The sequence below is a fragment of the Salvia miltiorrhiza genome, chromosome 4, assembly GCF_028751815.1.
Source record: "Salvia miltiorrhiza cultivar Shanhuang (shh) chromosome 4, IMPLAD_Smil_shh, whole genome shotgun sequence".
NCBI classification, from domain to species: domain Eukaryota; kingdom Viridiplantae; phylum Streptophyta; class Magnoliopsida; order Lamiales; family Lamiaceae; genus Salvia; species Salvia miltiorrhiza.
Window position 1 is genome coordinate 20,501,542 of NC_080390.1, and position 14,145 is coordinate 20,515,686.

General features: G+C 37.6%; 1 protein-coding gene across 2 annotated transcripts; it reads left to right on the forward strand.

The window, feature by feature from the left end:
* The first annotated feature begins 4,522 nt into the window (after positions 1-4,522).
* LOC131021072 (formin-like protein 7) lies at positions 4,523-13,818 on the forward strand. Of its 2 annotated transcripts, XM_057950153.1 has the most exons (5): positions 4,523-5,082; positions 6,556-6,665; positions 6,758-7,138; positions 7,486-8,161; positions 13,443-13,818. In XM_057950153.1, exons 1-5 carry the CDS (start codon positions 4,854-4,856, stop codon positions 13,508-13,510), a joined length of 1,464 nt encoding a protein of 487 aa, XP_057806136.1. In that variant the 5' UTR covers positions 4,523-4,853; the 3' UTR covers positions 13,511-13,818. The 2 variants fall into 2 exon arrangements, with proteins under 2 accessions (XP_057806136.1, XP_057806135.1); XM_057950152.1 differs by lacking the exon at positions 13,443-13,818 and having other exon boundaries at positions 4,538-5,082; positions 7,486-9,221.
* The last annotated feature ends 327 nt before the right edge of the window (positions 13,819-14,145 follow it).

Genomic DNA, 14,145 nt, shown 5'->3' on the forward strand with positions numbered 1-14,145 from the left:
CGCGAGCCGACCGCGCGAGCTCTGACACTTTGCGCAGCAATTTTGTTTTGGCTCGTTCTCCTTCGTCCGAACTTCGATTTACGATCCGTTTGCGCTCACGAACTCCTATCGAGACGAACTACAACTTGTATTTCAGCCAATGCTTCCAAATTCGGCTTCATTATTTCTGAAAATTCGTTCAAACAACAAACAAGTGACAAGTTCTTAACCATAAACCAATATAAGCTCAAATAAATCAACAAACACACAAAATCCTCATAACTAAACATAAAAAATGACACACCAAGAGGTAAAAATGCATGTTTATCAAATCAGGACCCGAAGCACTGAATTTTCTATAGGCATCTTTGATTCTCTTCACATTCTGGGGAGTAATGGGGGCGAAAGGACTCCTTAGCGCAGCTGAGGGTCTACACACTAGTTAACCCAAACTAACATCATCTACATGCTCATCTGAAATGTCTCCAACTTCCCCCTCATCACCCTCAAATCAATGCTCAAGTACCGGCTGCATTGGAGTAATTAGTTGTATGTGAGATGGGGATTGACGAGGCTGCTTGTTAGAAATGGATATTGGGCCCATTCCTCCCTTAAAAGGCCTTATAAGGGAGAGGGTTGCCTCACCATATAAAGTGGCTCATGCCACTATCTCCAATCCAATGTGGGACACTTCAATACACCCCCCGCACGCGCAGCGTGGACTATCCCAAACGCCATCTGTTGACAACGATATTGGGGGGCCCATCATTGGATTGGGTTGACTCTGATACCATGTTGGAAAAGTAAGAAAAAGCTAGAACCGAAAAGTGGAAAAGAAACTTAATACCATGTTAGAAATGGATATTGGGCCCATTCCTCCCTTAAAAGGCCTTATAAGGGAGAGGGTTGCCTCACCATATAAAGTGGCTCATGCCACTATCTCCAATCCAATGTGGGACACTTCAATACTGCTCTACAGGAGAAGTGGAGTGATTGCTGCTCTACAGGACATGGAGAGCCATGTGGATGCTCTACAGGAGCAGTGGAGTTATGTGGCTGCTCTGCAGGAGAAATGGAGCGATGTTGCTACTCTACATGAGAAGGAGAGCAATGTAGATGCTGTACACGAGAATCGGAGCGAACGGGATGATGAATAGGAGATACGTGCCCCACTGATCTCCTACGACTGAGACAAACAGATCTATCATCACTACAATTAAACATCTCCTTCAGTTCACTGAGTACTCGATGAGCTACTCGAGCAATAAGGCCATCATCGAATTCATCGTGCAACATCCTTGCCAATCTATGGTCAATGTAGTCATGGCAGTCCTTGCTCGAGTATCGACACGGAACTCCATGGTGACAACAAGTGTACTATCAATAACCGAATGACTATGATGTTCGACCAGAGAACTATGATGTTCCTTCATCTCAACTGCCGGAGAACTATGACGTTCCTCCCTCGAAGGTGGTGGAAAACTATGGTGTCCTTCTCTCTCAACAGCCAGTGAGTCCTGACGACTATTCTTCTCAACTGTTAGAGATCTCCATTTTCTAGGCTCATGTAGTACACCCCATCTAGCTCTTCAGGGGATGGCTGAAGCGACCCGTACATGGTAAGATACACAAAATAGAAAAAAGATATCTATATATTATAGAAAATACATTTATGAAAAATTAAATCAAAATAACATATACCTCTCTATCGAAAAAATATGTGAAATCGTCGGGAGCTTTTCTAGTTGTCCACATTAAAGCACGAGAAAATTTAGGGTGTGGGTCTCATGTGCCACAACAAGCACCCAATGAGGGAATAGCCTCGTATGACCAAATTTGCAAAGCCCAAACTGTGTCGAAGAAGTGGTACGACACGTCACTCAACGTTCCGGCTGAGCTCAAATAGTAGCGCCTGGTAGGTGTAAGACCCCATGGAAACCAATTCCACTCGTCCAAGTCCTCCACCAAACTCCATGCCCATGTCTCAATAAGCACATCGTCTCAACAAATGAGATATAAGTAATACATCAACAAGTTCTCCACTTTAATATAATCTTCTGGATCATTCCCACGTTGTTTTGCTTTGAATTTCGCCTTAAGAGTTCCAACTTTTGTGGGATGACCACCAAAATATCTGTAGAAGATACTAGTGACCGGAATCTGGTGCTCAACGGCAGGATCGAACTCACAAAACCCAAAGTGAAGTCCGGTAATTAGTGCGTAATCCATTGCTGTAAAACGGATGATACTATCACCGACAATGAGCCATGCTTGGTGAGAAAATATATCCCCTCCCTCAATCTGTCGAGATAATAAATGATGGAGAGCATTGTTGGCGCTAGCAAATCTCTCGTGATCACTAAGACACCCTATCGCTCTACCTTTTAATTTTTGTAAAGCGGATTTGCCACCAACATCCTTCAATATGGTCCGTATTTCTTCAAATAATGAAGCCTATACATATAGATTTATATCACGGGTTTCATATATCAATGACGGTCTCTTCCATCTATAAAGTGCTTGCAATATCAAAATACAAAGATTTAGCATCAACAAACCAAAAAAGAAGAAGAAATAAACATGAAAAATATAATTTGGTCACTACTCGATCGAGTACTCGATGGAGTACCTGATGGAGTACACAATCGGGTGCTCGATCGAGTACTCGATTGTGTACTCAGTGAAGTAACCCAAATACAAAATTAAAATAAATCCATTGCCAACTACTCGATATCGTGCACTCTTTCCATCGAGTACTCATCGAGTCACTCTCCATCGAGTACTCGGACGAGTACTCGATCCTATACTCCATCGATATCGTGCACTCTTTCCATGTACCATCGTGTTGTCATGAATACTAACATCATCAATATTTCCAAATACCAATAATCAAACATACTACATTTTAATCTGGTACTCGATCGAGTACTCAGTCGTGTAATCCATCGAGTACTCGATGGAGTACTCAATGGTACGTGGAATGAGTGCACAATGGAGTACTTGATCGAGTACTCGTCTAAGTACTACATCGAGTACTCGATTGTGCACTCCTTCCACGTACCATCGTGTTCTCATGAATACCAATATCACATTTTAATAACTAAAAACAAACATCAAATTCTAAAACAACAATAAACACTAGCATGCATACAAACACTAACTATATACATATTTGTAAATAAAAACACGAATTAAATATCAAATTTCTAGGCCTCGTATCGGTAGAAATAGTGGAGGCTGTGATATTTCCTCTTTATGGGGATTGTCGAAATCTGTTTCGCTCATTTCGCCGGAGTGAATGGAAAAAAGCTCTAGAAATTTGACGAGAGCGCAACGGCGGAGGGGCCGGCGACACCTGGGGTAGAAAGTTGCACGGCAGCGGCCTAGTTCGCGTGGCGGACAAAGAGAAGGACGCGACGGAAAGGGGCTGAGCTTCGGCGTGACGGTGCGGGGTTGGGCGGCGCGACGCAGCGGGATTGGGCTAGGCGCGGCGGTTAGCGACAGAGCTAGGCGGCGGCGGTTAGCGGCAGAGTTGAGAGAGTTCAAATTTCTCGGTGGTTAGCAGCGGCGTGAATTTTCTTTTTTGAGATTAAGGGAGACTTTGAATTTTGAGAGAGAGAATTTGTTTGAAGTCAACTAAGGGTATAATAGTACTTTCAATAAAAAATGGTTATATAACAAAATGTGCACGTGGCATTCTTTAGAAATGGCTTGGTCTCCTCATACTTCACCTATCCGACCTCCATCAATAGGGAACTTCATCTTTAAGTATAAGGTAGAAACAACGGCCTTAAAAGCGTTCATCAATATGATTAACAACAATGCGGCACATCAATCCTCCATCACATCTTACATCAAATTCACATATTTTCTTCTTATTATTTTTCTAAAATCTACAATCTCACAATGATCTTTTATAAACTATCATCACATGAAATTGATATAACATGGTATTTCTATTATCCCAATTCAAAATTAGTAATATTTAATTGACAAAAGTAATTAAAATTAATATAATTTAAAATATACCACCAATTTAATTTGATCAAATCAAATTAATTAAATAAATAATTTATATAAAGTTATTTAATATATTATAAACATAAAAGTAATTATAAATCACAATATAAAATGATACAAGTCAAATTATGACGAGTCACACCTTAACTATATGAACAAGATTATATAATCCATTCACCATATTGAATATTCATAAATCACAAGTGTACATATTATTCCTTTTGTCTTATTGATAATTATTAATTTTTTTTTTCCCATTGATAATAACATGTTTCAGAAAAAGAAATTACATTCTCTCTTAAAAATAATGGGCTATATTATTTTTAATTTATCATATTATTCCTTTTGTCTTATTGATAATTATTATTTTTTTTCCCATTGATAATAACATGTTTCAGAAAAAGAAATTACATTCTCTCTTAAAAATAATGGGCTATATTATTTTTAATTTATTTTTGTTTTTTTTTTATCATTTTTTAAATATTTGTATGTAATACATCATTATTTATATATGGAACGGGGAGGGAGTATTAGATAAGCAATGAGTTGAAAAAGGAAAAGCATTTTGATTGAGTGCGTTTAATGTTTATGCGCGTAAGGAGATGGAGAGAGAGAGAGCATTTGTTCGGCCAGCACACTTGTCCCTCTCAAACTTGTCTCCACACCTTCTAGAGAGAGAAACATAGAGTGGGAGTGAGCGAGAGCGACAGAGAGAGAAACCGAATCAAGACAAACCCCATCCACTCCCGTTCCAGTACGTGCACGCTGCACCGATACATACACGCTCTCTAGAGGGAGAAAAAATTGAATTTGTAGAGAGAGAGAGATCGCTCGGAACCGATGCTGTGGTGGGAATGGGGAAGGCCGATAATCATCAACTGCCAGTTGTGCAGCAGCCCCGTGGCAGTTCTAGAACCTTCCTCTGCCAGAGATGTGCGGTGGGAGCTTCCAGACTCTTCAGCTTCAAATGCGCCGTAGTTTTGATGCTCAGTGTCGCCGCTTTCTTCTCTGCATTTTTCTGGCTTCTTCCTCTTCGATACAAGCAGCCTGGGTTTGATGCTAAAAGCTCCATCAAGCTCAGTGGTAAATTGCTGCTTCTTTTTATTTCTATTTCTTCTTTTTTAATTGGGGTTTTAGGAAGTTATGTAGTAATTGCCTTAGAATTAGATTTCTGTTACGAGGTTAATTGAATTTCTTCTGCTTGCCAGAAATCCCTAATTGGTTTAGTACTTCTACTTATATTATTCCTTATTGCTCTCTTTTTTTTTTTCATGCGTCTGGTGCGTGGAGATGTTGGTATTACTTAAAATTGAACTCTTATGCCATTTTTACGTGTGATTGCAATCTGGAAATATTCTTGGCATGATCTAAAGCTTATTTTACTTGAATATGCTTTTTGTTTATACTGGAATAAGTTTGTGTATAGATTTCTTGCAAAGTCCAAAGGTAAAAGTTGGCCTCTGATGGGTAATATCTTGCTGTGCAACCTCATTTTTAACAGCTCGGTGTAGTTCATGATTCTCGATAGAGTTACAAAACTTAGCATCGAATCATTCTTTCATCTTGTAATAGTTTACACCTCTGGGAACCAAGTATGGATGACTATGGTATGATAAGATTGTAGCAGTAAATTGTTCTTACATGTTTTTTGGGCTGTTGAACAGGTTGGTAATTGTAGACGAGTTGTATGACGTAAGTGGCTTTACTCCAACTAACTCTATTCAGTTTTGGACTATGACTTTGACTGAGGTCTTTATTTGGATTTAGTTACTTGCATTTACATGAAATTGCTGATCTGCAGTTCTTGAAAGTTGAAACTTGGGCTGCTATGCCCACCGTTGAATCTGTTCCTCGGTCTGTCTTTGTAAACAAAGTAATGGTCTGCTGGTTCTTCTTGGGCGGGAGAAATGTTCATCAGATTCTCAATGTCTAGTTGTAGATTCTCAAGCTCAACAAAATGTTTATTTTCCAGGTTGTGGAATAATGAAAATAAAATCTATTACTGAATCGGTCTTTGAATAGGACTAGGGAGTACCTAACTTTATGATTCCGATGCCCTGATAGGCACACTGTTGGCCAATACTGCAGCCTTCTTGAGAATTTTATTTCTTCTCTTGATTGAATTACCATTTATTCAAACGTTCATGCATACTTTATGAAGCAAGCTAGAAAATATAATTTATTCTAATTGGAAACCTAGAATTGGACCATTTAGGTTTTCTATTTCAGTTGTATTTGTATAGTCGAAACCAGCTTGTTAATAATGTGATTGCAGCATCATCTTTTACATCATCTATTAAGCTGTGAAGACTGCGATAACTTTTAGAAAAAGGTAGTTATTGTAAGAGCTAGTTAGATTAAGTTTTTTCTGACCGTTATTATAAATGTGTTGGGTCACATTATTTGTACTATTTCTTTTCATGAATCTTCCAAGGATTTATTATCATATTTCTACAAAGCAATAGTTTACATGGAAGAAAATAGTTGTTTATTATTGATGGCTTTATTTGAAATCTTCATTCCTTGTCTGACTAATGGTTCGGGTTCTTATTTCAGCAACTGTTCAATCATATTTCCAGCTTCAAAAGCCGATTTCTGAACTTATACCATACATTTCAAGACTAGAATATGATGTTAACGAGGAGATAGGTGTCCCTTCCTTAAAGGTTGGCCTCAATCTTCTGCTTCATACAGTACTTGCTTTTTCAACCATCAAGTTCAAAGAAAGAATAGTTTGACGATCACTTATTTTTCACAGGTTGCTGTTCTGTCCATGCACCAGGCAGACTTATCTAACTGGAATAGCTTATCTAACTGGACTGATGTGTTGTTAGGCTTCCTCCCTGATCCAATTAATAGTGCACCAAATCCTGTGGCCTTGAGTTTGTTGAAATCATCCTTGATTGATCTGTTTCTTCAACAATACAATTTGACGTTAACCTCCACAATTTTTGGAGAGCCTTCTTCATTTGAGATTTTAAAAGTTCCTGGTGGAATTACTATAATCCCAGAGAGGACTCCATTGCTGTCTTTGCCTCTAGTCAATTTCACTCTCAATAGCTCAATTTATGATATAAAAGAAAATCTTCCGGAGTTGAAAGAACAACTAAAATTGGGATTGCACCTGATGCCAAATGAGGTAAAATTAAATTCAACTTCAGAATACCATTAAAGTTCAGTGTCGACGATTGAATTTTTCAAACGTGATTCCCTAGCATATACTTCCTGGAACTTGTTGATTTCCTAATTTGTGTACCTACTATTATTTTTGATGCAGCTACTGTTTTTTTCATTCAATTTTGTTATATTCCTTTGCTGCTTATATTTTCAGATTTGAAATTTCATTTAATTGAGTCTTCAATTGATATTTTTCCATTTCCATTTATAGTTATAACTTTAGAATTAGGAGCCTTTGGTCTCATCTAATTTTGTCTGAAATTGGTTTATCCATTTGCTGCTGACCTGATGAAATCTTACTTGATGCAGATGGTGTACATACAAGTAACAAACAAACATGGCTCAACAAAAGATCCACCGGTGATGGTTGAAGCTTTAGTTGCATCTGAAATTCCTATACAGCCAGAAAGATTAAAACAGCTAGCTCAAATAATTACTGGGTCACCTCCTGTGGAAAACCTTGGGCTTGATCATTCTGTTTTTGGCAAAGTTAAGGAAATAAGCTTGTCATCATTTCTAAACCATTCTCTTTATGCACCAGCGCCTACACCTACACCTACACCTACACCTTCTCCATCTCCATCACCAGAAAGGGCTTATCACACTGGACCATCTATGGTGCCATCTTATTCTCCCGGCCTTTCACCCAACTCACGTCATGCTCTACCACCTTGTCCTACATGTTATGCTTATGAACCTTCACCCAGTCCACATAATGCTCCTCAGCACTCTTTATCTCCAAATTCTGGTTCTCCCACACCCTTAGGAGCTCAAGGCTGTCACCATTGTAGTTCTGATGATTCGCCAAGTCCTTCTCCAACTTCTCATCCTGACCAACTTTCTCCAAACTTGTCTCCTCGTTCTACCAGAAAATCACCTGTAGCAGTATCATCGCCCCAGACTTCACCAGCCAGTCCTCCAGACAATAGGAGTGGGAAAGATTTGGGGTCACCACTGCATGTTTCGTCATCTTATACTTATTCATGTAAGTACCAAAACAACAATACATATTATTCCCTTCAGCCTCAAAGTTTCAGATTTGATATTGATGATTTTCTTGGTAATTCTCTGTCTTGTTGCCTAATTATATAATGTCATCAAAATTAGTAGTATTTCTTAAAGACACAAGTTACAATAAGGGGGAGGGAACACCCATCAAAAACAATAATTGAATTGATCATTTAGAAAATGCTGTGCGGCGTAGAATGTTAACTGCACTGAAACAATCCTATTAAAAAAAAAATACAGCAGCATATATCTTCTGCTGGTTTCCTTTCCCATTTTCCATGAAAAATGGCTTCTTTTGTCCATAAGATTGGAAGAAGATTTAGTATAAGAGACAACAGAAGTAGGGTATTTCCATGTTCTAATTATATGCTAGGGTCCAATTAACCAGAATGCATGTACATTCAATGCTGGACATATTGAGTTAAGACCCTAAAAAATTGTTTTCTCTAATAATAAACTTGAAGGTGTATGAAGCTTCATGTTGGAGTTTTGGACCTGAATGTACGTGAGTAGGCTATAGTAGTTATCTCGTAAGATAGAATTCCATCCCTACCAAATTCAATCATCTTGTAGTAAGGGCTCCCAGAAAAATAGATCTTCAATCCATCCCACTCAGTCATCATAACGATCTTTGGATTTACTTTTATTTTTGCAGATTTCATTAAGTTTGATCTGCATCTATATGTTAATGAAGATTTGATTACTTCAAATTTACTACCAACACTTCTAAAGTCTACAATGATTTAACATGTAAATTTATCATCATTTATATTTTGTTAATTTTTGTGCCTTGTGTTCAAAAGGTGTGCCTTGCGTGTCTCTAGGATTTTTTTGTGCTTGCTTCTTTAATACTACTTCCTCCGACCCAATATTCATGACTTGTTATACTTTCTGGGTTGTCCCAATATTCATGGCCTTATTGTAAATTGGGATATAATTAGGGCTTCATTAACATTTAATTAATCTACTTATAAATACCTACAAATCTACTCTAATCCTAAAAGTAAAGCACGCGCACCCAATGTTGTGAAAATCTTAAGGCGGGATTGAGGCGTAAGCCTCACACCGAACACAAAAAAAACTCATAATCATTTTAAACAACAAATAACACCATTTAAAAAAAAACACAAAAAAATACTCATAATCATTTTAAACAGCAAATAACACCATTTAAAAATAAAAAAATACTCCAAAATTATGGGTTTAAAAGTCTTAAAATAATTAAACTAAAAACTGAACAATGAGGAGGCTGATTGCTCTGCTGCTGCTCTAGTTTACTGTTTGTCAAGTGCTTGTATCTCAAGAATACTCTTATTTATACTTTCAATACATTAGGATTAAACTATAATATTTTTTGGGCCCACTTAGGTAAAAGTTGCGGCTGATATAGAACTTGCAAATAAGAGAATTTAAGAAGTCAATAATTGCGGCTGATATAGGTTTAAAAGTCGAATTAATTATCACCGCCTCATTCAGAATTTAATCCTTGAGGCGGCGCCTCAATAGAACTAAGGCGCTAATTTGTAAAATATGCATAAAGGCGTATATGCGGGGCGGGTTTATCACCGCCTCGCCTTGAGGCGCGCCTCAAGGCGGTCGCCTCATTCGATTTTCACAACATTGCGCGCACCTCCCCTCCCTCCTCTACTATTCTCGCCCTTCCCTCTCTCCTATGCTATACTCGCCCGCCTCCACCCTTGCCACGCCTCCGCCACCCTCGCGCCTTCATCTTCGACCCACCCTCGCCAGAAATTAGGGTTGTCGCTGTCTCCCCTCTCTCCTCCAATGTTCTCGCCGCCTCCCCTCACACTATTTCTCGCCACCTTCACCCTCGCGCCGCCTCCGCCCTCGCCGGAAATTTTTTGGGTGAGTTTTTTTTGTTTTCTTTTTGGGTCTGTTTTCTTCCTTAAATTTTCTAGATATCAGAATGAATTTGGCTGTTGGTGCATGAGGGTTTGATATTTTACTTGAAGGATTTGAGTTATTGGGTCTCTTTAAATTGGTTTGAGTTACTGTTATTCGCTGAGCAGACGGCTTCAATTTGCGGGACTTGGCTGGGGCGGCAAGGGTGTGTAAAGGGTGAAGGGAGACGGACTGTTATAAATTTTCAATTAACAATACTTTAAGATCAATTAAAAATAACACAACCTATGCGCAGGGCTTAGTCAAGGTGCGCCTTTAAGATTAATTAAAACATGTGGACCACACAACTTCTACTCTCCTAAATACCTTGGTTTAAATAGTGCGCCTATGCGCAGGGCTTAGTCAAGGTGCAGATCTGGGCACTTTTTTAGGCGAGGCGCGCCAACCTTTGAGAGGCGCATGAAGGCGCGCCTAAGCGCAAAAGCCTCGAGGCGTGCGCCTTCGGGTATTTGAGGCGGCACAGATCTAAAAGGCGGTGTGAACGCAATACTTTAGAAATAAAAGGCAATATTTGTTATTATTATAATATAGGAGTATACTTTTTATTTCAAAAACACAACTAGAGCAGCAACTTTTAGAATTAAGGGACCCATCAGCTGCAACTTTTTTTGCAAAAGCATTCATTACCCTAATTAATACTCCTTTCGTCCCCCAAATAACTTCCTAAGACTAAGAGGGAGGAGCACGGGTTTTAAGTCAAAGTTGTTGAGTGTATCGGAAGTGATGAGAAAGTCTTAATACTCCCTCCATCCACGAAAGAACGTCCTACTTTTTCTTTTTGGGATGTCCACCAAAGAACTTACTTTTCACTTTTTGACCACTCTTAGGGGTGGAGCAAAATACCGAAAAATCGGTATACCGCACTTACCGTACCGAAAAAATATCGAAAATACCGAAATTTTGGTATACCAAAAATATTGGTACGGTATTGTACCGTACCGAAGATTTTTGGTACGGCAACGGTATCATTTTCCTCATACCGCGGTATACCGATACCGCGGTATATGCCGAAAAACCGGTATATACCGTTGTTTAGGTATATACCGATAGTATATACCGAAAAAATCCGTATACCGTCGGAATCAATTAATTAATTATATATATATATATATATATATATTATTAGTGGTAAATTATTTTTTTGCTTTGTTGAAGATGTGGAGTTTAATTGTTAGAAAGTTATTTGTATTTGTTTAATGAAATTTCAATATGTACAAATATACGGTATATCTTAATGGTTTGGCAATGTAGGCATAAAACGATATAACAATAATTTCGGTAATACCGTAAGGTATGGTATACCGACTTTCGGTATGGTATACCGCACTATCGGTACGACAACGGTATGAAAATTCTCATACCGAAATTTTCGGTATGCCGATCTTCGGTATACCGAAAAGTACGGTACGACAACGGTATGAAAATTCTCATACCGTAATTTACGGTATGGTGTACGGTATGACAAAAAAAATTTGGTATACCGTACCGATCCACCCCTAACCACTCTCAATACTAATTAAAACATATTTTCACTATTTTCCAGTACACTCAACAATCTTTTCTCCACTCAATACACTCAACGATCTTTTTCTTAAAACCCATGTCACTCCCCCTAGGAAGTTCTTTCGTGGACGGAGGGAATAATTTAAATTAAAAGTGGTGAAAATGTGATAATTAGTATTGGGAGTAGTGAAAATATAAATAGTAAGAATAAATTGGGTATTATTAGTGGTGGGGTAGTGTCCCAAAATGAATAGAAAGTCATTTGGGGGACGATCCAAAAAGGAAAGATAGAAAGTTATTTGGGGGACGGAGGAAGTATATTAAGGAATAAAAATTAACTCTTTTTAATAACTTCATATTAACTTCACCAAAATATATAATAATTTAGCTCAAAAAATAAAGATGTGATAAATTCTTATATGTTATTTTATTTATATTTTAGATTTTTGAGTATTTGTGTGTTTTAAATTAAGTATGTGTGTTTTAAGTATTTATGTTTTAATTATTTGTGTTTTTAGTAGAAAATATATTATTGATAAATATATTAGAATTTTTATACTTTAAGTGTGCCTTGCGTATGAAAAGCCCTCGCTTGCGCTTAAAGCCCAGCGCCTAGGCTCCGGGGCTGTTGCGCCTCGGCACGCCTCGGGCTTTTTTAAACTGAGCTAAATACCTGTGTCCAAAAGAAATAGGCCATGAATATTGGGTCGGAGGGAGTATGATTCAGCTTAAGAAACTTGATTGCAAAAGTATAAGAAAAGCATAATATAGATTTGTCTCAGGCTGACAGGTGCACCCGGAGAGAGGGCCTAGCGCCCCTCCAGCACTTGGCCTTCTGCATTTTAATGAACAGACTCTGGCTGCCTGAGCAACTATGATTTTTATTTGCCTTTTGTAAGCAGATATGTTTTTGAATAACCCACAGACACTAGTTTTAATTTCCTTTTTTGTCAATGGAATCTCATCCCAATAAATGGCTGTAACTAGTCCTAGAAACCCATGCTTGGGGGCACTAGGATAGTTTTCTGTTCAGAAAATAAGCTATTTCAGAAAATATTCTATTAGAAGAAAGCTTTTATGTTATGATAGTTTTTTGTTCAAATGAGATGTGGAGCATGGTTCAATATATTGTCTCATATAAATTGCTATTTGCAATTGAAACATGTACTATGAATGGGGAAATACATAATAGGATGCTGGATAGATTTCTTTTGCAGCTAAAAATGTTGATGAGCAATTCACTTCTAGACATGCTTGACAGAAATTGATAAACTACTCAATATTCTTTTTCTAATGATAGTTTAAAAAAAATCTGGGTTTGTGTGTGTGTTGGCCTAGTGGTAGTGTGGTTAGGATTAGCTTAGATTAGATAAAAATAATATAGGTTAATCCATTGTTTACTAAGATGGATTGGGATTTTGGGATTTCCCAAGGCCATGATAATTTTTATTATTTGAGCTAATTTTGCTTGATTTATATCCTATTAAAAGGGTGAGATTCCAGAAATCCTAGTAATGAGGATAAAGATACTCAAATAATGTATCTTATCAATCGTGAAAAGTAAATGACCCCTAATATGGTATGTGGTATGCATAAAGTTCATGGTCCATGTGGAGAATGCAATGTAGTCCAGGGAAAGTCTTCCCCGAGCAACACTTGCTCCTCTACAACTCCTAATTACCTTTCAATGCCATGCGCTATTGCTCTGTAGTTTTGTGCGATTTTCAGCTTTACTCTCCTATATTTCTCCAAAATGTCTTTCTTTGTATCCGATTGCCAACTTTGATCTACAATGTTCTTGTGACTTGCTAACTGATAATGCATACTTGCAGCTTACAGTCGAAGTATCCGATGCTTGAATGGACTGCTGACATTCCTGCTCTTACTCTGGATGTCCTAGATGAGGTCCATGTCTTTAAGATGTGTTCCAGCAACTTTGCTGGTGGAGAGAGCACAAGCGAGCTGGAGTTCATAGCTGTGAGATGGCAACGTCGATACTTAACCTTACAGGATCACCGTATATGACTTAACCTATCAAAGGAAATCGGTAAGTCGCCTAGTTGCAGGTTTCCGAAAGAATAAACTGTAAAATGCACGGGTTCTTTCTGGGATTTGCAATTATGGAAGATGTGGAATGTAATGTTAACAAAAAATGGAATATAGATATTTATATAGTTTTAGTTAAGAAATGAGAATTATCTTCTAACATGCTCAAGTTTTCCTTCAAGATTTGTTGGGCTTTACTCACTATGGGAATCTAATAGGTTGATGGCTTTTGATGTCCTGATATAGGTCTCAACATTTATTAAAATATTTCCTCCGCCATAAAAAATAATTTATTTTTGTCATTTTAAGACGCTTATAAATATAATTTTTTTTATTTTCTATTACATGCTAATTTTATTTTTCATTCACAATTTAATTAATTATTATTATTAATATTATTTTTTAAGTGGGATTTCTTCTTCATCCATAAAACATTCAATTATTTTTATTTTATTAAAATTAATATAAGTAGTCGACTGACATTTCATT